Here is a 24,200-nt window from a genome sequence, read left to right on the forward strand (position 1 = left end):
TTTCACAAACAGACACACACACACACATACACACACACCTGCCAAGGGAAGCGATCAAGGCCTCACCCTGAGATCCTGAATCCAGGTGGGCTTTCTTTGCGCCACACTGCCCTCTGGTGTTAGCAGCAAGAGTAGCAGTTAAGAGGATGGAGAAGTTGAATGTGGGGGTGGGTTGCAGTGCTCTGAGCCATCAGGGGTGTCAGGGGTGATAGAATGGAGCCAAGCCTGCTTTATCCACATGGTATCAGGGGAGGTTGTCACGTCCTGGGAGGCAGCAGCCACACAGTCTCAGCAGTGGGGGTTCTGTAGCAGCCGTGTGAAAGCACACGTTGAAATCAGTTGTCGCCTAAGACATTGTAATAAAGCTTTCACTGGGGCCTCTGCTGGTGGCGCTGGCAGAGCAAGAGGACATGGCGCTGGGGCCGGGGCAGGACAAGCATCTTAGAAGGTTCTTCCACTCCTGGGCCGGATACTGGCTGAAGGTAAAGCCGTGGAACCGTGAGCAGGGGGGCGTCGCGCGCCCAGGAAGATTCCCCGGGAAAAGTGCTGCCAGCAGCGGTAGCAGCTGCCGGGTCAGGCTTGAAGGGAGTTCAGCCGGCAAGAGCGTGGGAGAGGAGGCCCCAGAGAAGGGGGCCTCCTTCTAGGCGAGCAGGCTTATTTATTTATTTATTTTTGGTGCCTAGAGACGATTGCAGTATTGGGAAACACCCAGACTGACCTGTGCATGGAACTGGCAGCGAGGAGGGTCCCCTTCCACTGACGTTCTGAAGTCTTTGATCGTGTGAATCATTTCCACATCTCTTTCTCCAGAGATTAAGAGAGAGAGGCAGAGAGAGAGGTCTTCCATCCACTGGTTCACTCCCCAAATGGCCGCAGCGGCCAGAACCGCATTGATCTGAAGCCAGGAGCCAGGAGCTTCTTCCGGGTCTCCCGTGTCGGGTGCAGGGGCCCAAGGACTTGGACCGTCTTCCACTGCTTTCCCAGGCCATAGCGTGGAGCTGGATGGGAAGTGGAGCAGCTGTGACAGGTGCCCATTGGAATGTTGGTGCTGCAGATGGTGGCTTTACTGTCTGTGCCACAGCACTGGCCTCTCCTTATAATAAACTAGTGCTGTCTTTTTCTTTCCTTTTTTTTTTTAGTGTATTTATTTAGAGGTGGAGTTACAGACAGAGAGAGGGAGAGACAGCAAGAAAGGCTTTCTGTCCACTAGCTCATTCACCAAATGACTGCAGTAGCCAGAGCTGAACTGATCCGAAGCTTCTTCCGGGTCTTCCACGTGGGTGCAGGGGCCCCAGGACTTGGGCCATCTTCCACTGCTTTCCCAGGCCACAGCAGAGAGCTGGATTGGAAGTGGAGCAGCTGGGACTTCAACTGGAGTCCGTATGGGATGCGCACCTACTCCAATACAGCACCAGCACTTAATGCTGTCTTTAAAATAAAATTTTTTTTTTTTATTTATGAATGTGAATTGAATGGCCAAGAGAGAGACCGAGAGCTCTCATTCACTGGTTCACGCCCCAAGTGCCCACCGGCAGGGGGGTGAGGGGGGGCTGGACTGAGGCTGAACTCAGGAGCCCAGAATTCGATCCAGGTCTCCCACATGGTTGGCAGGGATCAAACCTCATGATTTGGGGCCAGTGCTGTGGCACAGCAGGTTAAAGCCCCGGCATCCCATATGGCTGTTGGTTGAGTCCCGGCTGCTCCAGTTCTACTTCAGCTCCCTGCTAATGAGCCTGGGAAAGCAGAAGAGGATGGCCCAAGTGCTTGGACCCCTGCACGCATGTGGGAGACCTGGAAGAAGCCCCTGGCTCCGGGCTCCAGATCAGCTCAGCTCCAGCTGTGGTGGCCATTTGCAGAATGAACCAGCGGATGGAAGACCTCTCTCTCTTTCTCTCTCTCTGTAACTCTGTCTTTCAAATACACAAAATAAACCTTTAAAAACACACACACACGTGAGCCATCCCCACTGCTTCGTAGTGTCTGTATTAGCAGGACACTGGGGTCAGGAGTCCGAGCTGGGACTTGAACCCTGGCACTCGGGTGTGACGCAGGCATCGGGACCAGCGCTGCCCCTGCGTCACACTGTCAGCACTTCCTTCTGCTTGGGGCTTGTGGAGCTCGGAGTCGTGAGACTGAAATACCGGGAACTGGGCGGGCGTTGGGGCACAGCAGGCTAGGCCACCGCCGGCCACGGCTACATCTCCCGTCAGAGCTACCGTCCTGGCTGCTTAGCCTCCCATCCAGCTCCCTGCTAATGACCTGGGGATGCAGTGGACGGTGGCCCAGGTGCTGGGCCCCTGCCACCCATGTGTGTGACCCAGATGGAGTTCCAGGCTCCTGGCTTTGGCCTGGTCTAGACCCGGCTGTTGGTGGCTGTTTGAGGAGAGAACCAGTGGGAGGAAGATCTGTCTCTGTAACTCTGCCTTTCAAATAAATAAATAAATCTTAAAACAAACAAACAAAAAAAACTAGGCGCATTTGGCTTTACCAAAAGCCTTTAGTCTGCAGTACCCTGGAATCTGCTGGCTTGGTGGCCAAGGTGGTTTGTATTCTCTTCGATTTTCCTGGTTCCTTCTTTATCTTGGCCCCCTGTACCAAATTGATGTCTGCTCCAGTACTTGCTTGCACAGTGACTATGTAATTTGTCAGTGTGGATTAGCTAGCAGTCCTGGGCCTGGATTCACCTCTGGGGGGTGGGGGGTGGTAATGGGCCTGGCTGCACTATAGGTTACCATTTAGGGAGAAAGGGAAATATTTTCGTGTCCACTTCTGTAATTGTGAAATTCCTACGCTTTTGTCCTAAAATGATTGTGAATTACAAAACAGAAGTCGCTGATAACGCCAGGTCCCCTGGCGGGCCCTGGGTGTTCTTCTTGGCTTCCCCTGTGTTGGTTCCTGTGTCTGCTGTTCAGTGGAAAGCTCCAGGACTTCTGGGGTTCAGGCGGATTGGGAAACCGAGGGGATCGGGGTGAACGAGAACAGAAATAGGCTCCTTGCGGTGACCTGTGACACAGCCGTTGTGTGTGCTTGTTGATGCACACGCGTGTGTAACGCTTCCCCAGGCCGCAGTCGATCTTCTGAGCCATGGTGTGTTTCCACTCTTGAATTTCCTTCTCCATGTGCTGCTCCCAGCCCACGGAGGGTGAGCCACGGCCTGCGGGTCGCACAGCACCCAGCAGGAGAGGCTGCCCGTGTGTGCGGGCCCGGGGACCTCTGCCCTGGTCCCTTGCCGAGGGGGAATGTGGGCTCGGCGCTGCCAGGTCGCTGGTGTTCCAGACGGCCCCCTGGTGTTTCCTCTTTCCTGCGTCAGATGCACCTGTTGATGTAGATAGTGTTAGACCCTCGGAGTGAGGATGCTAACACGTCGAGAGGCACACCCCAAAGACTCAGACTCCAGACCAGCTGATGCAAAAGCAAGAGGATTTATTCGGCGTCTGCACAGACGGGCCTCCTGAACTCGGGAGTCCAGAGAGCGCCCCCAGCACAGAGCCACACGGTTTATATACCCGCAGCGACCAATCAAAAGTACTATAGAGTCCATGCACACAGCAGTCCAATCCGCGAGCTGATCATGTGAAGGGCATGCGTCTTCTATCCAGTCAGCTACGGGATCACATGGGAGGCATGCACCTCGTCGCCATTTTGTTGTTTACTTCTTTAGCAGTTCCTTTCCCTGCCAGCGCCATCTTGTTCACCCTGAGGGGGACGACGTCTCGCTCCCTTCGTTCCCCTGATGGGAGAGCAGCGTCCCGCTTCCCACACCGTTATTTGAGTATTAGGAGGCATACAAACTGGGTTAGGTCTTAGCACAGCCAGGCACAAGTGTCGCAGCTAGCTAAGCACAGGGTCCCTTATTTTTATAGCTGCACCTAATTTTAGCTTTGGGGGAAAAAGTTTAGGGCTGTACTTTTTAAACTTTAATTTTATTTGGGGCAAAGGTAACTTCTTGTTTTTAATGGTATTGGCTTAGGTCACTCCATCTTGGTTTGATTTTTAAGGTTCTTCAATAGTATAGGAATTAAAAAAAATTTTTTTTGAAGATGTATCTTACTTATTTGAAAAGCAGAGTTACAGAGAGAAAGTGAAAGAGAGTGGGATCTGCCATCTGCTGGTTGACTTCCTAGGTGGCTGCTACAGTCAGGGCTGGACCAGAGCCAGGAGCCAGGAGCTTCGTTCAGGGGCCCAAGGACGTGGCCGTCCACCACCGCGTTCTTAGGCGCATTGGCAGGGAGCTGGATCCGGAAGTGGAGCAGCCGGGGTGCTGGTTGCTGGCAGGGGCTTAACCTCGATGCCACAGGCAGACCCTGGAATTGTTGAAAAATGTAAACTTGTTTTACAGATACTCTTCCATCGTTTCCTTCAAAACGGCATTTACCGGCACCTCCTAACCCCCGCGGGCCCCCGGGTGCTGCTGTGCTCAGCTGTGCTCAGCTGTGCTCAGCTGTGCTCAGCTGTGTTCAGCTGTGCGTGCCCCTCCGGGATTTGTGCAAGGTGCAGCCCGTTAGCACAGAGGTCGTTCCTGAGGTCTGAAAAGTTGGGGAAACTTGGCACAAACCACGAACTGCCCCAGCCTGTGCGCCCGGAGAGTGGGGGTGTTTGGGAAGGTGGGGCCCGGTGTTAGGATTTTATACCAGGGTCAGAAACAGCACGAAGTCCACGGTAGGCTTTTGCAGAGGTAGGTAAGGTGAACTGAACATCAAAGCCCACAATCTGATTAAATTATCTGTGACTTCAAAGGCGATTAGTTCCTTGGGTGAGATTTATGGCTTTATGAAAGGATTGGCGTTTGTTTCAAAGCCTGATTGAAATGAACGTTTCCAAATGCCTTTGCTTTGCAGAAGTCCAGAGTGGTTTCCAGGCGTGGTTCTCGGCCTTGGCCTTGGCGCCCTGGACATCTGGGCTGGACAATTCTCTGCCCTGGGCCATCCTGTGCCCCGCAGGAAGTTCCGCGACATCTCTGGCCTCCGGCCGTGAGATGCCAGCAGCTTGCTCCCCTTCCGTCACAGCAGACACAGGCGTCTCCAGACGTGGCCTGGGCTTCGCCTGCACACTGCTGAGCCACGCGTCACGGACGGAACGCACCAGGCTTTCAGGTTCTGCCGTTGATGGCGGCATTCTGATGGCGTGACCTTCCAGCGTTGTAGCTCTTCCATGTTTCCATTTAATTTTGTATAAAATATTCCTTTCAAAATGTAGTATTATACAATAAATAGCTCATAAATCCACTGGAAGAGGGGCCAGCTGCTAGGTCTAACCCACCTGCTGGCTGGTCCTTCAGGTTTCTGATGCATAGAATCGCGTGGACAAGAACGTCCTTGTGTTGGAATAGGATCGGACTGAACGGTCTGTCTCCATCTGTCTAGTTACTTGCTTGTTTATTTTCACTTTATTTTTTAACCCGGAGAGACTGACAGAGACCTTCCAGCTGCTGGTTCACTCCCCAGTGCCTGGGGCAGCTGGGGCTGGGCCAGGCTGATGTCAGGAGCCCAGACTCCATCTGGGTCTCTTAGAGGGATGGCAGGAACCCAGGTGCTTGGCCAACACCTGCTGCCTCCCAGGATGCACAGCAGGAGCTGGCGTGAGGAGCAGAGCTGGGAGCCCAGGCCGCCCTCTCCTGGGGCTGCTGCGTCCCGACAGTGTCCTGCCTGCTGCCCCAGCCCGCGTCCTCCGTTGAGTTGGTCATTTTGCTCTTAGCACAGCTTGTTTTGGGGGGCCCGTGATGTTGAGGAGATTGTTGAAACTGGCGCTTACGCACAGCAAGGGTCGCGTTGGGTTGTCACCATTTCCTTCCTGCTTGGGGGACCCCAGTCGGAGGAGGGGTGGAGACCTCAGTTTTCAGTTAACTTTGTATGCTTGCTTGTCAGAAAATGCACGTGGGATCCTCAGGCAGCGCCGGTAGGGATGCTGCTGTCTTAGCTGGTGCTCTGGGGGCACACGGAGGTGGTCAGAAAGAGACCTGAGCACAGTGGATGGGCCAGCAAGGGAGGGCCGCCGCAGGCCTTCCGGAGCGAACCAGTGGGTGGGTTGTCTCTGCTCTAAAGCAAAGAAATTTTTAAAATTTGAACTAGTAAAGCCAAAACAGAACACAGAAAAGCCTTGGTCTTGATCTTGAATCCTTGTGGGCCATGCATTTTCAGAACATAAAGGAGTGAATGCTTTTACAAATGCCAACAGTAAAGATGTTGCTGGTCATGCTGTGTGTGTGTGTGTAACAAGCACTTTGGCTCTCGTGGTTACAGTATGGGGGGGTAACAGTCACTCTAGCTGTCAAGTGAAGGGCTTCTGTTGCCTGCTGGCTGCTGGGCCTGGCTGTCTGTCCATCCTCGGAATGAGATGGATTTGCATCAACACGTTTCAAATGTCATGCTCCAAATAATTTCTTTTTTAAAAAAAGCTTTATTTATTTACTTGAAAGGCAGAGATAGAATGAGAGACAGAGACATCTTCCATCCGTTGGTTCCCTCCCAGATGACCGCAACAGCCAGCGCTGGGGCAGGCCAAAGCCAGGAGCCAGGAGCTTCTCCCTGGTTTCTCACATGGATGTCAGGGGCCCAGGCACTTGGGCCCTGTTCTGCTGTTCGTCCCCGGCCACTAGCAGATAGCTGGAGCAGCAGTGGAGCAGCCAGGATCCAAAGTGGCGCCTGCGTGGGTCACTGGTGCTGCAGGCAGCAACTTAAGCTACACCACAGCGCCGGCCCCTCCTGATAATTTCCAGTGTGTGTCGGGCACTTGCTGAGCCTCCCTGGGCGCGGAGCAGTGGGTGGCACCCTCTCACTCTCTCTGTCCCCGTCCTTTCCAGAGGAGGCGCCCAGACACGGCTGCACCATCGGCTGCTGTGTGGCTTTCTCGGTCCCAGCACCGGCCACCTCTGGGGCCATGTCGCAGGTTGTGTGGGTTGTCCTGGGGGGTGCAGGACATCTCCCAGCGTCCATCCGCTCTGTCCTGTACCTGCTGTTAGCAGCTCCACCCCCTGGGTGTGGTAACCATACGCTGTCCCCAGTCCCCAGTCCCCAGTCCCCAGTGAGAGTGTGGGCAGTGGGGGGTCTCTGTGGATTCAGCCAGCCACTGTTTGGAAATATTCAGGAGAAGTAATTGTGTCTCTGCTGAATATGTGTGGCTTTTTTTTCTAAGTTTTTTTTTTTTTTTAATTTGTGTGAAAGAATAAAAGAGAGATCTTCCATCTATTTTTTTTTTTTTTTTAAGAATTATTTGTTTATTTGAAAGAGTTACACAGAGAGAGGAGAGGCAGAGAGAGAGGTCTTCTATCCACCAGTTCACTCCCCAATTGGCCACAATGGCTGGAGCTGTGTCCATCTGGATCCAGGAGCCAGGAGCTTCTTCCAGGTCTCCAACGTGGGTTCAGGGGACCAAGCACTTGGGTCATCTTCTACTGCTTTCCTGGGCCACAGCAGAGAGCTGGATCAGAAGTGGAGCAGCCAGGACTTGAACTGGCACCCATATGGGATGCTGGTACTACAGGTGGTGGCTTTACCCACTATGCCACAGCGTTGGCCTCTCCATCCACTTGTTCACTCCCCAAATGGCCACAGGGGGTCAGGGCTGGGCCAGACCAAAGCCAGGAGCTTGGAACTCCATCTGGGTCTCTCAGCTACATAGCAGGGGTCCCAGGACATGAGGCATCGTGCGCTCCTGCTTCCCAGGAGCTTCAGCAAGGAGCTGAGTCGGAAGCAGAGCACCCGGGACCCAAACCAGTGCTCTGACATGGGATGCCAGCATTGCACGCGGTGGCTTTACCCGCTGCGCCCCCGCACCACCTCCACATGCGGGCTTTTTTAAGTTACCACCCCCTAAAGGAAGTGGTCTACCGACAGCATTGGTGTTGTGTTAGTTATTATAAATCATCGGGATGATCTGGCACCTGAGGAGGATCGTATGGGCTATGTGCAAATACTACAGCCTTTTACATAAGGGACTTGGGCATCTGTGGATTTTTGTGTGGGGGAGGTCTTGGAGCCAATCCCCACAGACACTGCGGGCCAGCCGTGCTGCTTCGATGCCAGGCACCTTGTGGATGATTGAGGGAGACACTGAGCCCTCGGGACAAGCAGGTGCTTTGCTCAGGCCTGTGTGTCACCTGTGCACCTTGCACTGTGTCCGTTTGTGTTACCTTATCAGTACCCATCCTCCCTGCTGTCAGGAAGGGGTCACTTGCCCAGGGTTCCACAGGAAGGCAGCCGCTGGGCTGGGCCTTGAGCCCCCAGTGTCTGGCTCCTGGCAGTCCAGGAGTCTATGTTGAGAATGACGCAGTCAGGTCTCGGCACCAAAGCTCAGATGACCGCAGGTGTATCATTCTGGTCTCCACTTTCAACCTCAGCCTCTGTGTTGGGCAAGGGAGGAAATGGAGGCAGGCGCCCACCCAAGGGGCCACCTCCGTGCCTGCCTCTTTGCTGTGGGTGTGGGCCAGGTCTGCGTCTCTGTTCCTTGCGCCTCTGAGGAGAATCAGCCATTTTTGCATTTGTGCTGCACTTCGTTGGAGCTGTTTGTAAATCGGCAAGAACGGGGCAGACCCCACAGGTGGCAGGGCCAAGCCTGCAGGCAGGACCGGGAGGTCCCTGCACGGGTTCTTGGGGCTGCTCTGCAGTCTGCTTGTTTTCCTGAAACAAACGGTCTGGTTCTCACCTTGGCCTCATGAGGAGGAGGGTGTAGGTAGTTTTCAGGTATTTTTGAAAGCTGCTGGCATCTGTCCTCTGTCTTCCTGTGAAAGTTGGAAACACAATATGGAGCAAGAAAATGGATGAGCACCTCCCTCCCTCCACCTGCCAGTGAGTCTGGCTTCTGTGCAGCCTCGGAAGCCTTTGAAATGGGAGCTGGAGACTTCCCCAGGGGCTGTGTCGCTGGCCAGCAGGTGTGGAGGCCTTGTGAGAGCCGCTCGTGGGCACCATGCGCTGGGAAGCCTGCCTCCCAGGCTGGGCCATGTGGGGGCTGGTTTCCTCGCCATTTGCTTTGAGATTTACACCCGTGAACGGGCCAAACCAATTTCATTGGCAGCTTAGCCGATTGGTCTTAGAGCTTTGGGTGTAATAGAATAACTGGGGAGGCCGTCTTCTTTGTGGCTTTCACGGTTGAACGTTGGCTCGTTGTAGCCTGATGCTGCCAATAGTGGCTGGCGCCCTCACCCCTCCCCCAGCCACCATAATCCCACGCTGGTGAGGCCTCATCCACTTCCACGCTGCCCCCGCTCTCCCCGCATGCCCCACCTGCAGGTTCCCCCATGCCCCGATTGGTGAATCTGTCACTAACCGTGCCATACTCTTCCAGCCTCCCCCGCCTCCACCAAGACGGGACAAGCAGGGAGCTTATCCGGCAGCCCGAGACCTTTCTCCCCTCAAGCGTCAACTCCGATCACGACGAAGACGGACAAAACACCCACCACTGGGAGCATCCTGAATCTTAACCTGGGTCAGTTGGAAGTTTCTGGAATTAACCTTGCAGCTTTGGGGGACTGCTTTTTTGCAAGCTGTGATGTGCCCTTTGCTATGACTTGTGAACCTTGAGCCTTTTTCCTTTGTACAAAGAATTAGAGAGTTGCAGCGACTGAGGGCGAGGCGAGGCGAGATCAGTTAAAGGAACAAGTCAGAGATCTCCGTGGGCTGGTGACTTGCAAGGTTGTTTGATCTTCAGGTGCCTCCTGCCAGGGCAGAGGAGCTCGCTTCCTGGAGTGCAGTAACTGCACCACTGCGGGCACAGCTCGCAGTTTCCTGAAAGCTCGCCTCTCCTGGGGTGGTGCACTTTGATACACTGTTGCCTTAATTTGTCTTCCTCCCAGGAATTAAATTTTAAAGTATTGGATTTCAGTTGGTTGGTACAGAAACACTAGGTTAGGCTAAGGGGCTGTAGCAAGCAAAACGCTGGCACCAGGGTGGGACCAGCCACAACCATGTTTGAGGTCACTGTGTTATCGATATGCCCCATCACAGCCCCTCTGTGCAGACTGCTGTTCCAGCTGTGGGAGGTGGAGTCAGACCCTCTGTCTTGGGTGCTGCAGGATGGGTGCCCTGATGATGTGATGTGTTGGTCCGGTGGGAGAGACGGGCAGGTGAGGGGCAGGGTGGCAGCTCACGGAGGTGTGGGGTTACAGACAGACCTCTTACAGAAGGTGAGGGTCGAGCTGAGATTTTCATCACTGGATAAACCAGCCATGCCAGTGTCTAGGAAGAACATTCTAGAAGGAGCAAGGTGTTTTTTTTTAGAGGCTGTAGGCTAAGGGCTGACTTGGCTAGGAGGCTGCCGTGGCTGCATTCCAGTGAGTGGGGGAGGGGCACTAGTGGTGCCTGTGGGCATGGCGTGGGGGGGGTGTTGAGCGGAGGAGAAATCTGTATGGATTTCTTGTTTCACAAGGAGCTCTGCTGCCTTGAGAACGCTCTAACCAGTTTTGTACTCCCCATCCTGGCACACCTGGCGGGGACTGGAGCCATTCTCGATGGTCGCACCTGGAGGAGCAGGTGTTACCGCCATCTGGTGTGGAGAGGCCAGGGCTGCTACAAAACATCCTGCAGGGCCTGGGACAGTCCCTCCCCTCCCTTCCCTGCCTCCCCTGCCTCCCCCTCCCTCTCCCTCCCCTGCCTCCTCCCTCCCTCCCCTCCTTTCACCTCCTTCCTTCCTCCTCCTCCCGCTCTCTCCCCTCTTCCTTCTCCCCTCCCTCCTCCTGCCTCTCCTTCCTCTCCTCCCTCCCCTCCCTTTCTCCCCCTCCCTTTTCCTCCTCCCCTCCCTCCTCTTCCTTCTCTCCCCTTCCCTTCCCTCTCCCCCTCCTCCTCTTCCCCCTTCCCTTCCCTCTCCCCCCCTCCTCTTAGGTGATGCCTTAATTACGCTGACACATCATGTCTGGTAGGAGAAGCAGGAGTCAAGAGTTCAGTGTGGATTCTGTAAGTTTGAGATTCCCAGTAGACCCCTAGGTGGGGCGGCCGAGAGGACAGCCGGAGGCAGGAAGCAGGGTCACGGTGGCCAGGCCTGAGCAGGTGTAGTTATCAGAATCTGGTTTGTATGTGGGATTGGGGCAGAGTGGGACCCCGTCAGCTTTGTGGGGGTGTGGGGCGCTGCTGGCATTCGATGGCTGCTGGCTGGAGACGTGGCTCAGCACCGAGTACGGGACAGTTCTCCACACAGGGGCTCCAGCCCCGACGACCGGCTGAGCTGTGCATCAGGTCCAGTGCCCCAGAAGGAGCCAGGGCCCTGGGTGTTGCAGCGATCAGCAGAGCCCAGAGAGCAGCACTGGAGGAGGCGGGGCCTCCGGGGGAGTGGCCCTGGGGCCAGAGGGTCTCGGGAAGGGAGGCTGGCCGCTGTGGGCAGCGCTAGCTGTGTGCGAATTCACTGCCTCTCGTGGCTGGTGCCCTGCACCGAGTGCCCTTTACAGATGGGGAAACTGAGGTTGGAGAGGAGGCTCCAGTTGCCCAGATCACAGAGGCTTCAGGGTCACCGCTCAGCTGGACTCGGAGCCCCCTGTTCTGTAGCCCAGGTGTAAGGGACCGCTGGGTGGGCCGCTCTGGGGACCCCAGTTCGGAGCTCCACAGAGGGGCTGCGTCTGCTGCCTTGGGAACACTCGTCCTTCCCAGCTGTGTGTTCTGCTGTCCCACGCCCTCCTGTCACCTCCGCTCTGCCGGTCACGCTTCCCCCAGACCGCGCTGTCACTGGGTGCCCTCGTGCACCCTGGGCCTTGGGATTTCGTGCTGCCCTAGGTGTTGGTGGGTGGGTGTGGCTGTGGTGACACAGGGAGGGAGGCTGTCTCCACTGGAATTCGTCAGTTGCAGGCCACGCTTCTCTTTGTCGTCAGCGTGAAAGCATGGAGTTGGGCATGGGGGCGTGTATGGGCAGGAGGGGCACTGGCTGGGCCTGATGGGAGTCCCTCGTGGGTGGAAAAGGCAGATAGTGGAGAGGAATTCGGTATCATTCTGTGGTTGCTCCGGGCCCGAGCGAAAGGCAGCGCTTGCTTGCCCTGTTTGTCCCGCTGGTTCACTCCCCAGATGGCCTCCCTGGAGCCCAGGTCTCCGTCCAGGTCTCCCATGTGGGTGGTAGGGGTCCAGTTAATTGGGCCATCTTCCACTGCTTTCCCAAGTGCACTAGCAGGGAGCTGGGTTGGAAGTGGCGCCGCTGGGATTTTAACTGGTGCTCTGATACTTGGATTGCCAGCGTAGCGTAGCATTCTGTGGCTTAGCCTGCTTTGCCACAACGAGGGCCCCTCCAACATTCTTTGCACTTAAATTTTAATTCCATTTTCTGTGAACTTGTGACATGCCCTTGGACATCACTGAGGCTCAGCCCGAGTGGTCCCCCCTCCACCCCTCCACAGGATGGAGGTCTTCTATCCGCTGGTTCACTCCTCAAATGGATGCAACGACCTGGGCCAGGCTGAAGCCAGGAGCCAGGAGCTTCCTCCAGGTCTCCCACATGGGTGCAGGGGCTCACGGACTTGGGCCATCTTCCACTGCCTTCCCAGGAGCATTAGCAGGGAGCTGGATTAGAACTAGAGCAGCCAGGACTCAAACCTGCACCCATGTGAGATGTCGGTGCTACAAAGGCCGTGGCTTTAACCCACTGTGCCACGGCGCCGGTCCCTACAGCTCTTTCTATAAACTGCCAGGTTGACAAGGGAAACCCAACAGTTAAGGCATCAGATCCAACACAGGAGTTCCTAACCTTGGCCAGCAGTTAGGACCTGGGGAACTATGAGACGCTGAGAGCCAGACCTGGGGCCAGCCCGCGCGGGTGGGGCTGACATTAGATTTTATTTATTTATTTATTTATTTATTTTTTGACAGGCAGAGTGGACAGTGAGAGACAGAGAGAAAGGTCTTCCTTTGCCGTTGGTTCACCCTCCAATGACTGCCACGGCCAGCGCACCGCGCTGATCCGATGGCAGGAGCCAGGTGCTTCTCCTGGTCTCCCATGGGGTGCAGGGCCCAAGCACTTGGGCCATCCTCCACTGCACTCCCTGGCCACAGCAGAGAGCTGGCCTGGAAGAGGGGCAACCGGGACAGAATGCGACGCCCCGGCTGGGACTAGAACCTGGTGTGCTGGCGCCGCAAGGCGGAGGATTAGCCTAGTGAGCCGCGGCGCCGGCCTAGATTTTGTTTTAAAGCTCCACAGGCAGTCGCTGTGTGTAAACAGGGCGAAATAGACGCTTGCAGGGGCTGGGGAGTTTTGCAGCCTGTGGGCCAGATCCCGCCCCGCCCTGTGTTATAAAGAAAGTTTCACTGGGACACAGCCACACCCCTCTGCTGTGGCCACACTGGCAGCGGAGCCTCTGTGGTCTACCAGGCTGATGGTTCCGACCTGCTGGGCCTCTGCAGAGAACTTGCTGACCGCTGAGACAGCTTGTTGGTCATCTTACAGGGATGTTACTGGAGACCCGGGGGAATGGCCACTTGGGCAGCATCTTCCCTCTGGGGGTAGAAGTGAGAGCTGCGTCTCGCTGCCTTCCTGGGCCTTGGGGTGGGGTGGGGCCATCCTGGAAGCGGCGTTGTCCACGTCCGCACCGGGAGCAGCGCAGCCACCGTCCTGGGCAAACGGGCAGAGCGGCCCTCAGTCACGCGCGTCTTGGAGCAGGCGATAGCGGAGGGGTGATGAGCAAGCCGGCACTTGTGTGTTAAGGCCGTGGCCGCTGTCGCCAAACGCTGCGTCACGAGGGTGCCTGTGTCTTGCAGACCGCAGCAAAGCCGAGATGGACCTGAAGGAGCTGAGCGAGGCGGTGCAGCAGCAGTCTGCCCCGGCGCCCCTGACCTCGCCCAAGCGGCAGATTCGCAGCCGGTTCCAGCTCAACCTGGACAAGACCATCGAGAGCTGCAAGGCACAGCTAGGTACGGCGCACGGCTCGCTCTCCGGCCGTGCAGGGACGTCGCCGGGACTGCTTGTGTCTAAGATTTCTTTCTTCTCTTTAGATTTTTACGTTTTGCTTAATTGAAAGGCAGAGAGACCGAGAGAGCTCCTATCAGCTGGTTCGCTCCAAAATGCCCACAATGGCTGGGTCTACATCAGGCCAAAGCTGGGAACCAGGACCTTAATCCAGGTCTCCTACGTGGGTGGCAGGGACCCAGCTGGCTGAGCCACCACTGGGGCTTCCAGGGGCCGTGTAAGCGGGAAGCTGGGGTCAGGAGCCCGAGGCGAGTGCTGAGCCCAGCAGTCCGCCGTCTGAGGGTGTCCTAGGCCAAACGCCCGCCTTCTGGCTGCTTTTAATGGCTACTGTAACCTTGAACTATAGAAGGGCCACGTACCCTCGTGTGGCCAAGTCTGCTGGTGAAAGAGTTAGAGGGAGAGAGAGGTCTTCCATCCGCTGGTTCACTCCCCAATTGGCCGCAACGACTGGAACTGCGCAGATCCAAAGCCAGGAGCCAGGAGCCTCCTCCCTGTCTCCCACGTGGGTGCAGGGGCCCAAGCACTTGGGCATTTTCCACTGCTTTCCCAGGCCACAGCAGAGAGCTGGACTGGAAGAGGAACAGCCAGGACTAGAATTGGCACCCATATGGGATGCCGGCGCCGCCGGCAGAGGATTAACCAAGTGAGCCACGGCGCCGGCCCCCTCTTCTTGCTCCTTTTTTGTTAGTGCTGCTAATAACAGTTTTTACATTCGGGCCTTCCATGTGCTTCCCACGCACCTTGCTCTGTGCTGAGCCCCACGCCCAGACGGCTCCCGCAGGCAGAAGCCGTGGCCAGTCCTGGGTTGCAGGTGAAACTCCTGGGGCTCACAGCATGTGTTGTTTGCCTCAGGGGGTCACAGAGCTGGGAGGAGCAGAGCAGGATTTGGCTCGGGACCCAAGCTTTTCCTTTCAGAGGTCTGCTTGAACTTGAACCTTCTTGTCTGACCATTAGCTACCAGTAGTAGGTCCCGACGTTCATCCAGATCGGAGTGTTTAACTTTGACTTGGGTTTTTGTTGAGCCCTAGCGGAGCCACTGAGGTTCCACAGAGCTCTGCTGGGATGGAGCCCGGCTTTTACCTTTGGCAAGTCGCTCTCGGTGTCTTTGGGTGGGGACAGACCCCGCTCAGGGCGGCTGGCGCCTCCACCCAGGACTGTGCAGTGCTGACTGTGTTTTCTGTCTTCTTTTCAAACTTGGAGGCCTCCGTGGAGCTTCCCTACACCCGATGGCGATGGCGTTGGCGTTGTCGGGGCAGGAAGCGTGACGGTGTCCTGCGGAGCTCTTGTCAGGAGAGAGCGGGCTTTTCCTGGGGTTTGTGGTTTGAGCGTGTGGAATGCCTACTGCTTTCCACTCTGTTTGCCCGAGACCTGGAAATGCGTGGCCTTCCCCTTGATGCCTCCAGAAGTGGAGCCACCGTGGAAATGCCACGGCAGCCGGCTGCACCGGTGCAGGAAGGGCCAGGCCCCCGGGCTGCGGGGAAACCACACACTCCCCCCACCCAGAGGGGGCCAGCGGCTTGCTGGCTGTAGGCAGCCTGTGACCTGCTGCGGGCAGACTTTCTGTTCTAGCCACAGCTCTTGATTTCTGTGCAGAATTCCCTGACTTGGAACAGGGTGACACAGTCTAAGTGAGAACACCAGATGCAGACGCCTGGGTCCCCTGTGGGGCGAGGCCTCGCTCCCACCCCTTCACGCCTGCCCCTCCGCACCCGCTGGGCTGGTGGCCTGAGAGTTCGCATCCCGTCCCCCAAGGCTCTGGCTTCCTGCTTTGAGCCCTACACAAAGGGTTAGGGCTTTGAACGCTTCGGGCACAGGGCTGGCGAGAGTCAGGAGCCCAGGGTCTCGCCATGCCTGTGTCGTGGTTTACTTTACGGCCAGCGATTTCTCTGGGCCTCTGTTTTCCAATCTGTGAGCTGGATCATTTGAGGAATCTCTAGGCTTTCTTTCCGCCCCTCCCACTGTCTCAGCTGGTTAGCAGCGTTGTACATGTTGAGGTTTAGGTCAGCGCGCCCCCACCTTGCTTGAATACCAGTCCCGAAACCACCTCCAGACACACGAGTGGCACTGGTCTGCGGCCGGGAGCTGCGTCCCTTCCTCTGTGGCCCCAGCCGGCCCGCGTGACACCATGTGAAGCGTGTGTGCAGACCTCGGCTGCGGCGTGCGGAGCCTCTGCGTTGGGCCCTGCTCCCAGGTGCGCGGCTGCGGCACACGCCGGCTTTTCTTCTTGGCTGCAGGCATCAATGAGATCTCGGAAGACGTGTACACGGCCGTGGAGCACAGCGACTCCGAGGACTCCGAGAAGTCGGAGAGCAGCGACAGCGAATACATCAGCGATGACGAGAAGCCCAAGGCCGAGCCGGAGCCCGCGGACGACAAGGACGCCGGTCGGGCCGACAAGGAGCCGTCCGCTGCCAAAAAAAAGCCCAAGCCTGCCAACCCGGCCGAGGTGAAAGAGGAGCTGAAGGGCTCGCCCCCGGCCGCGGAGAAGGCAGAGCCTGCGGCGACGGCCAAGGACAAGGCCAGCCCCGAGCCCGAGAAGGACTTCGCAGAGAAAGCGAAGCCCTCCCCTCACCCCACCAGGGACAAGCTGAAGGGCAAGGACGAGACGGACTCCCCGACCGTGCACCTGGGGCTCGACTCCGACTCGGAGAGCGAGCTGGTCATCGACCTGGGCGATGACCACGCGGGGCGGGAGGGCCGCAAGACCAAGAAGGAGCCCAAAGAGCCGTCTCCCAAGCAGGACGGTGAGTGCACGCGGCCGGTCCCCATTTCTTCGTTGGGTTTCTAGTTCCGCCCTGCGTTTGTCTCATCCAAGGGGCCGTGCCCCTCTGGTGCCAGCTGTGGTTGGTGTGGTCCTCAGGTAGTGGGCCAGCAGAGCCTCGGCTTACACCAGCCCCCGCCCGCCTCTCACCTGTTCCAGGCGGAACACAATTGCTTTTCCTTTTCAGTTTTTTTAAAAAAAGATTCTACTGATTTGAGAGGGGGAGTTACAGACAGTGAACCATCCTCTGGTTCACTCCCCAAATGGTCGCAAGGACTGGAGCTGAGCCGATCCGGAGCCAGGAGCCAGGAGCCAGGAGCCAGGAGCTTCTTCTGGTTCTCCGAAGCAGGTGCAGGGGCCCAAGCACTTGGCATCTTCTGCCGTTTTCCCAGGTGCATTAGCAGGGAGCTGGATCGGAAGTGGAGCAGCCGGGCCTTGAACTGGTGCCCGTATGTGATGCTGGTGTCACGGGCTGGCTTTACTCGCTTCACCACAACGCTGGCCCCGGTCAAGTCATTTTTAGCCCAAGTAGCATCTTCCCAGCACGCTGACTCATTTCCCTAAGGACACTGTGAGCTTTCAGACATTTGACAGGGCTCAGCCGATAAGCATTGAATAGCTCAGATCTGGATGAGTTCAGCTTCCCTCTTCCTCCCTTCCTGCCGCCCAGTGTTCTCCCTGTGGGTGTTGGCTCCTTGGAGCACTGGGGATGGGCGGGCCCCGGGGCGCCGGGCCCCGCGTTGGTGTCCCATCCCGTTTGCGTTCAGTAGAGCTCAGCTCCAGGTAGTTCTTTGTCCTGTGCTGGCAGGAGTCGGCTGCCCCTGGTAGTTCTTTGTCTTGTGCTGGCAGGAGTCGGCTGCCCCAGCTTCTCCCCATTAGGCAGACGGTGCCAGTATCCCCTGCGGGCTACAGCTTGCCCCACTGAGGGCCGCTGCACCTGTTGTGGTCTGAAGCCTCCCAGGGCCCAGCCCGTGAGCAGACCCTCTGGGAGGAGAACAGGGGCTTTCAAAGGGTGCCCTTCCCACAGCCCAGGTGGTCAGCGTAGTTTCCAGCTGGCTTGGCAGGCGGGCGAGGGTCGTGAGGAGTTCATTGAGGACCCGGGAGAAGCCTGGCCTGGGGCTGCCGCCCTTCTGCCTGGAGCTCCCTTCCCAGCTGCCTGTGGTTCTCAGTCCTGCGGCTGACCGCGAGCCCGCGGTGACAGGAGAGAGGGAGCCGCCGCTGACTGCCCTGGAGTGGAGAGAGAAGGGATTGGTGGGCAAGCAGGAGGCAGCAGCCCAGGGCCATCTCCTAGGCGAGAGGGGCGCAGAAAATGCTCCTTGTGCTGAGGATTGGGGTTGAGAGACGGTGTCCCCGGTTGCAGAGAACACTGCGGGGGGCTGGCCTTTGTCCCCCGAGGGTGTGGTGGGGGCAGGGCTCCCGTGACGCCCACGCCAAGCCCTTCTGTCTGGAACGGCTCTGCATTGATTCCCGCTACGCCCCTTCGTCGTCCAGAAAGGCTTTGCAACGGATCGACAGGTGGTGTAGCCCTGAAACAAGAGGGAAGACACAGAATGGAAGGGCGGTGAGGGCAGGCGGGCAGAAGGGCCTGGCGAGAGCTATGCTGCCGGCGCGCCCTGTTCCGGCTTCAGAATCGGGGGGCTGGGCTTCCGTTTTGGGTCTGAGCTCCTAGCCATGAAGCGAGCTCGTGCGGTGCCCCACATAAAGGCGTCTCCGCTGGTGAGAACTGGAGTTCTTCCTTGCACTGCTGCGCAAGGCCGATGGTAATTCACGAGTCCGTCTGAGCAGGTCGCCAGGGTTTGGCTCCTGGAGAGCTGGCTTCAGGTCACCCCACAGAGTGTCCTCTCCGCCACCAGCTCTCGCTTCGGAGCTTATTAACGGGCGGGGCTGTGCTGGCCTTGGAGCTAGGAGAGCAGTGTGTGTGGCCAGGGAGGCCGTCTCAGCGTGCGGGGACAGGGCCTCCCGCAGGCTTCCTGCCCAGGCTCACCATCACATCAGCAAGTCCCATCCTTCCCCCAAGGGGGCGCTAGTTCTTTTTTTTTTTTTTTTTTAAAGTCTTTCCTCCATGTGCCAGAGACCAGTGACAGATTCTGGAATGATCAGGTCAATCTGATGGTGACCCATTGTGAGAGCCTAAGAAATGCACCCTTTTTGGGGCATTAAGTGTTTGGTTTTATATGCTCTGAATTTCTAGGGTAAAGTTCCTGTACCCTCTTTGTTTTTGTTTTCTTTTGTTTTGTTTTTGTTTGTTTTTTTTTTTGGGGGGGGGCTTGGTAAACTATCAGAATTCCCATTGAAGTTAATGTATTAAAATCTAAGTGATGACCCCACATGGTATTTCAAGCCTGACATCTTTTCAGATTGTACATTTTTTTAAAGATTTATTTATTTGAAAGGCAGAGCTACAGAGAGAAAGAGGGAGAGATTGAGATCTTCCACCTGCTGGGTCACTCTCCAGTTGCCACATTGGCCAGGGTTGGGCCAGGCCAAAACCAGGACCCAGGGGCTTCATCTGGGTCTTCCGCGTGGGTGCAGGGGCCCAGGGACTTGGGTCATCCTCTGCTGCTTTCCCAGGCCATTAGCAGAGAGCTGGATTGGAAGTGGAGCAGCCGGGGCTCAAACCGGCGCCCATATGGGATTCCAGTGCTGCAGGCGACAGTTTTACCCACTAGCTCACAACAGCTGGGGCTGGGCCAGGCTGAAGGCACGAGCCTGTTACTGAGTCCAGGTCCCCGATGTGGGTGGCAGGAACCCAAATACTTGAGCCATCACCTGCTGCCTGTCAGGGTGTGTGTTTGTAGGAAGCTGGATGGGAAATGGAGCAGGGACTTCGGCTGAGTCACTGGATGTAGGATGTGGGCGTGTTCACCACTGAGCCCTCTGCACTCTTTTTTTTTTTTTTTTAAAGAAGAAAACCAGCTGGAACTTTGTGTAAGTCAGGAGAGAAGTGACCTTTTTGTGGTCAGCAGTCGCAACGCATGTTTTGGTCTCATGGCTGAAAAGGGAGGCAGTGAAGGTGTCTCTGCAGGTTAGCAGCCCTGGCAGGCACTGTGTGGTGCCTGGCTCTTGGAGGCACCCAGCCTAACGCCTCTTGTGTACACGCAGGCAGGTGGGGACTGTGTCTACTATCTGGCAGGTCACCCAGAAGGACCCGAGGAGGCCCCCTTGTCCCAGACTCTTGCCCACCAGGTTGGCTGCACCTGCCTCTCTGGGGCAGCAGGTGGACCCTGGAAGCAGCCCCCAAGGCGCAGGAGTCAGCTTGTCTCTTTCCCTCGCTCCCCTTGGCTTCCTGAAACCCACAGCTGCCCGGGTCCTCCCGAGACGAATCCAACTCCAGTCTTGCCGGGTGGAGTAACTCTAAGAGGACGGGCATATTCCTCGCCGAAGGCGTCTGGTGTCACGGCCCGTGCGCGATCGGGGTGCTGGCCCGCATGTGTGTTGCCTGGGGGCCAGTTCACCTCATGTGGCCGAGACCTCTGCAGAGAGGACCGACCACTCAGTAAAGGAGCACCCTCGTGGCCACCTGCTCTGGCTCGCCCCTGCCTCCCAGCCAGTCCTCACCAAGTCCTCCCCTATCCCAGACGCGTCCCCCCCAGATCCTCACTCTGCCTGTGGAATCCCCCCAGCTCCTGCGAGGAGTCGCCCTCCGTCCGCCAGTGCCTGTCACCCCGAGTCGCTCTCGGTCACCGCTCTCAGGCCCTGCCTGATAATTCTCGACCTCAATGTGCAGTCCTTGAAGCAGAAGTCAGACTCACGTTAGACTTCAGCGTGCGCCCACTGCGCATTGGCAGAACCAGCTTTGCCGGGCTGCTGTGGAAAACCACAGCCAGCACCCAAGCCGTGCTCCTGACTTCTGGCGAGAACCCCACGGGTTCCTCTCGGGGCTGGGGGTCGAGGCTGTCCACACTACGCGGAGACTTTGACCTGGAGGGAGCCAGCAGAGACAGAGGGGCACCTTCCATGTGGGGCTGCTCAGCGTGGTTGGTGCCTGGCTGTTAGGCAGCTGTGGGTCCTTATTTTTATAATATTTCGTAAATTAACGAACTCACTTTTTTTTTAAAAGCTGTATTCCCTACAATATTGCTTTAAATACCTTTCTTTTTAAAAAAAATATTTTATTTATTTATTTAAGAGGTAGAGTTACAGAGAGAGATATATAGAAAGAGGTCTTCCATCTGCTGGTTCACTCCCCAAATGGCCGTAGTGGCCTGAGCTGTGCCAATCCAAAGCCGGGAGCCAGGAGCTTCTTCCAGGTCTCCCACTTGGGTGCAGGGGCCCAAGGACTTGGGCCATCCTCCACTGCTTTCCCAGGCCACAGCAGAGAGCTGGATAGGAAGAGCAGCCGGGACTCAAACCAGTGCCCATGTGGGATGCTGGCACCGCAGGCAGAGGCTTAGCCCACTATGCCACAGTGCCGGCCCCCATGGGTCCTTCAGGGTCCATGTTTGTAGGCCCCTCACCAAAGGGGCTGCTGCAGAGTTGATGTGGCGGGCTGCTTCTCAAGGTGCTTACAACACATTGCTCTTTTCTTTTTCTTTTTAAAGATTTATTTAATTTATTTGAAAGGCAGAGTTGGAAAGATTGATCTTCCATCCTCTGGTTTGCTCCAAAATTGGCCACAACGGCCAGGGCTGGTCCAGGCAGAAGCAAAGAGCCAGGGACTCCATCCAGGTCTCCCCCGTGGGTGGCAGGGGCCCAGGGACTGGAGCCAGTGCTGCTTTTCGGGTGCGTTAGCAGGGGGTTGGACCAGAAGCCGGGCAGCTGGGCAGCTGGGCCCATACTGATGTGGGATGGGTGCCGCGAGCAGGGCCCAGCCAGCCCCCTCTACACCGCGCTCTGACTTTGCCAGCCGTCCAGTGATTCCGTTCCCCCACCGCTTTGGCCCCGGGGGAGGGCGGTGAGAGTGTTCCTGCTTGCTTGCTTCCCCTGGAGCTCGCCGGTGTCACCGCCGGCTGCTGTCCCGTGGCCATTTACCTTTCTCCCCATGTGTCGGTCTCAGTTGTAGGGAAAGTGCCACCGTCTGCCGCGGCGGGCAGCCAGTCTCCCCCGGAAACGCCGGTGCTCACCCGCTCCTCCTCCCAAACTCCCGCGGCTGGTGTCACAGCCGCCACCAGCGCGACGTCCACGGTCACGGTCACGGCCCCGGCCACCGCCGCTGCAGGAAGCCCGGTGAAAAAGCAGAGGCCGCTTTTGCCGAAGGAGACTGCCCCGGCCGTGCAGCGGGTCGTGTGGAACTCATCAAGTAAGTTTCAAACGTCCTCCCAAAAGTGGCACATGCAGAAGATACAGCGCCAGCAGCAGCAGCAGCAGCAGCAGCAGCAGCAGCAGCCTCAATCTGCCCAGGGGACGCGCTATCAGACCAGACAGGCTGTGAAAGGTACCGCGCCTCCCCTCTGCGCTCCGGGGCGCCCGCTCCCTTTTGGCCACAGTGACAGGAGAAAAACCATTGCTGTTTCCGTTTTTTTTTTTCCATCCCATTTCTTTCCTGGCCCCTGACGCCTGGAGGCCTTGCACATTCCATCCGATGTTATTTTGAAAAACTGATTTGCAATTTTTTTTTTTATTTAAAAAAAATTTTTTTCCACTTTGTAAAGGATACTCGCGTCTATGTTCTCCTTGAGAAAGGGACACTGTACGCCGACGTCTGCTGTCCCGGTCACCTTTCATTTCCCTCCCCTCCTTTCCTGAGTGGCCACTACGGACGGATTTGAAACCCATTCCCAAGCATGAGTGCATATATACTTTATATATATATATGATGTTCTAGAAATAATTCCTTTTTTTCCTTTTTTCTTTTTTAAAGCATAAAAATGGTAGCCTACTTGCTTTTTCCCACCCATCAGCATGTTTGGAGGTCCGTCTGTGTCGGTACTTACAGCTCTGCCTGATTTCTTTTTGGACTGCTGCGTAGTATTCCGAGTTTCCTTTAAGCATTCCCCAGCTGGAGCGGGCATGTAGGTTGCTTCCAGGTTTTTCCTAGTGCCAACAGCGCTGCAGTGAGTGCCTGAGTTTCCTTGTACGCGTGGGTGAACCTCGTGCTGTTCCTTTGCGCAGTGGGGCGAGTTGATAGCAAAGGTGACCTTAGGCACGAGGGGTTGGTGACCCAGAGGAGGCGGGCCGGCCTCCGGAACCCCTTGTGCAGGGTCCGCAGCCCCCCCCCCCCCCAGCCGTGCAGAGGCCCCATCTGTAGCCGATCTTAAGGCCAATGAGCTACTGAGCCAATTGTCAGCTGATCCCGATCTCAGGCCGCGCAGAAGTCTGCACGGAGAGCTGGGACGCTTGGGGGAGAGCCCTGGAGGAGCGGGGGAAAGGAGGGGGACAGGTAGCCAGAGCCTGGTTTGGCTTCCGCCCGCCCCTGCGCGGGTTTGAGTGGCCCGGCTGACCGTAACCACTTGGATAAACACAGGTGGCGGCCGGGCGGATGGATGTCGCTGCTTTCTAAGTTGCTGGGCCCGAGCCAGTGGAGCTTGGGACTGCGGCCCGCGTGCTCTGTCTCCACACCCCGTCAGCATCCCGGGCGCTTTCCCGGGCTGGGGTTTGAGCGCCGCCAGGAAGGGGCTGGTTGACAGCCAGCTCTGAACTTTCAGAGGGTCTTTGTCACCGTGAGCCCGTCTGGTGCCCAGGGCACGATTCAGTCGGTGGTATGCCGCTGTCCTCCGGCAAAGGCTGGCACAAGCTGAGACCTGCTTGTGATCTGTCCAGAGGTGAAGGGGCCCTTTAAAGGGAGAGCCAGGGAGCAGCGCGGTTGGGTCAGGGCAGCAGGGGAGGCCGGGCCACGTGAAACCCCTCTGCGTTTGCCTCCGGAGGTGTCAGGGTTCTTGTGCTTCCGCAGAGCCGGGGAGGCAGGAGCCCGGCGCTCAGGTGCTGCTGGACACCTGCACATTTGGGGGCAGCCTTGAGCTTGCTCTCCAAAGGGGCCGAGGTCATCCGAGCAGGCAGCCTTGACCTTGTCGCAGGCCGGAACTGGGGCCTCGGGGAGAGGAGGGCTCGGCGAGCCTGGCTGGAGCTGGCTCAGAGGGTCCTTGCCGCCTGCCTGGAAGCGGGGAAGCTCGCAGGGCGCCCCTCCCTCCCCCGTGGATAACCAGGGTTCTTTGCTTCACAGCTGTGCAGCAGAAGGAGGTCACGCAGAGCCCGTCCACGTCCACCATCACCCTGGTGACCAGCACACAGTCGTCGCCTCTGGTCACCAGCTCAGGGGCCTCGAGCACTCTCACGTCCTCGGTCAGCGCTGACCTGCCCATCGCCACCGCCTCGGCCGATGTCGCCGCGGACATTGCCAAGTACACCAGCAAAGTGAGTGGCCGGGGGTGCGGGCCATGCACTGGGGGGTGGAACCTGGAGTGGCAAAGGCCCTGTTTTCACGGAGGACCTCCACGAGCAGATTGTCTTGTTTGGGTCTAAAGTTGGTGCCCAACAGAGAAACTTGGACACTCTCACGCACTCCAGGAGGGCCTAACCAGGGTACTGAATTTTAAGGCAGATAGAAAGAAACAGAGATCTTAGATCTGCTGATCCAGTCCTCAGATGCCCATAGCAGCTGGGGTTGGGCCAGGCTGGAACCAGGAGTTGGGTCTCC

At 57.2% G+C, this 24,200-nt stretch overlaps 1 protein-coding gene across 36 annotated transcripts in view; it reads left to right on the top strand.

Moving 5' to 3' along the window:
* The window catches only part of ZMYND8 (zinc finger MYND-type containing 8), a 105,176-nt gene that overhangs the window by 65,176 nt on the left and 15,800 nt on the right, over positions 1–24,200 (top strand). For 32 of the 36 annotated variants that reach the window (XM_070051734.1, XM_070051728.1, XM_070051736.1 and 29 more), the window contains 5 exons: positions 9,280–9,420; positions 13,659–13,811; positions 16,101–16,610; positions 21,624–22,001; positions 23,727–23,917. In XM_070051734.1, coding sequence (XP_069907835.1) covers positions 9,280–9,420; positions 13,659–13,811; positions 16,101–16,610; positions 21,624–22,001; positions 23,727–23,917 — 1,373 coding nt within the window. The remainder of the gene's footprint in view (positions 1–9,279; positions 9,421–13,658; positions 13,812–16,100; positions 16,611–21,623; positions 22,002–23,726; positions 23,918–24,200) is intronic. The other 4 variants (XM_070051744.1, XM_070051751.1, XM_051844960.2 and 1 more) reach the window with 1 other exon arrangement.

The sequence above is a fragment of the Oryctolagus cuniculus genome, chromosome 11, assembly GCF_964237555.1.
Source record: "Oryctolagus cuniculus chromosome 11, mOryCun1.1, whole genome shotgun sequence".
NCBI classification, from domain to species: domain Eukaryota; kingdom Metazoa; phylum Chordata; class Mammalia; order Lagomorpha; family Leporidae; genus Oryctolagus; species Oryctolagus cuniculus.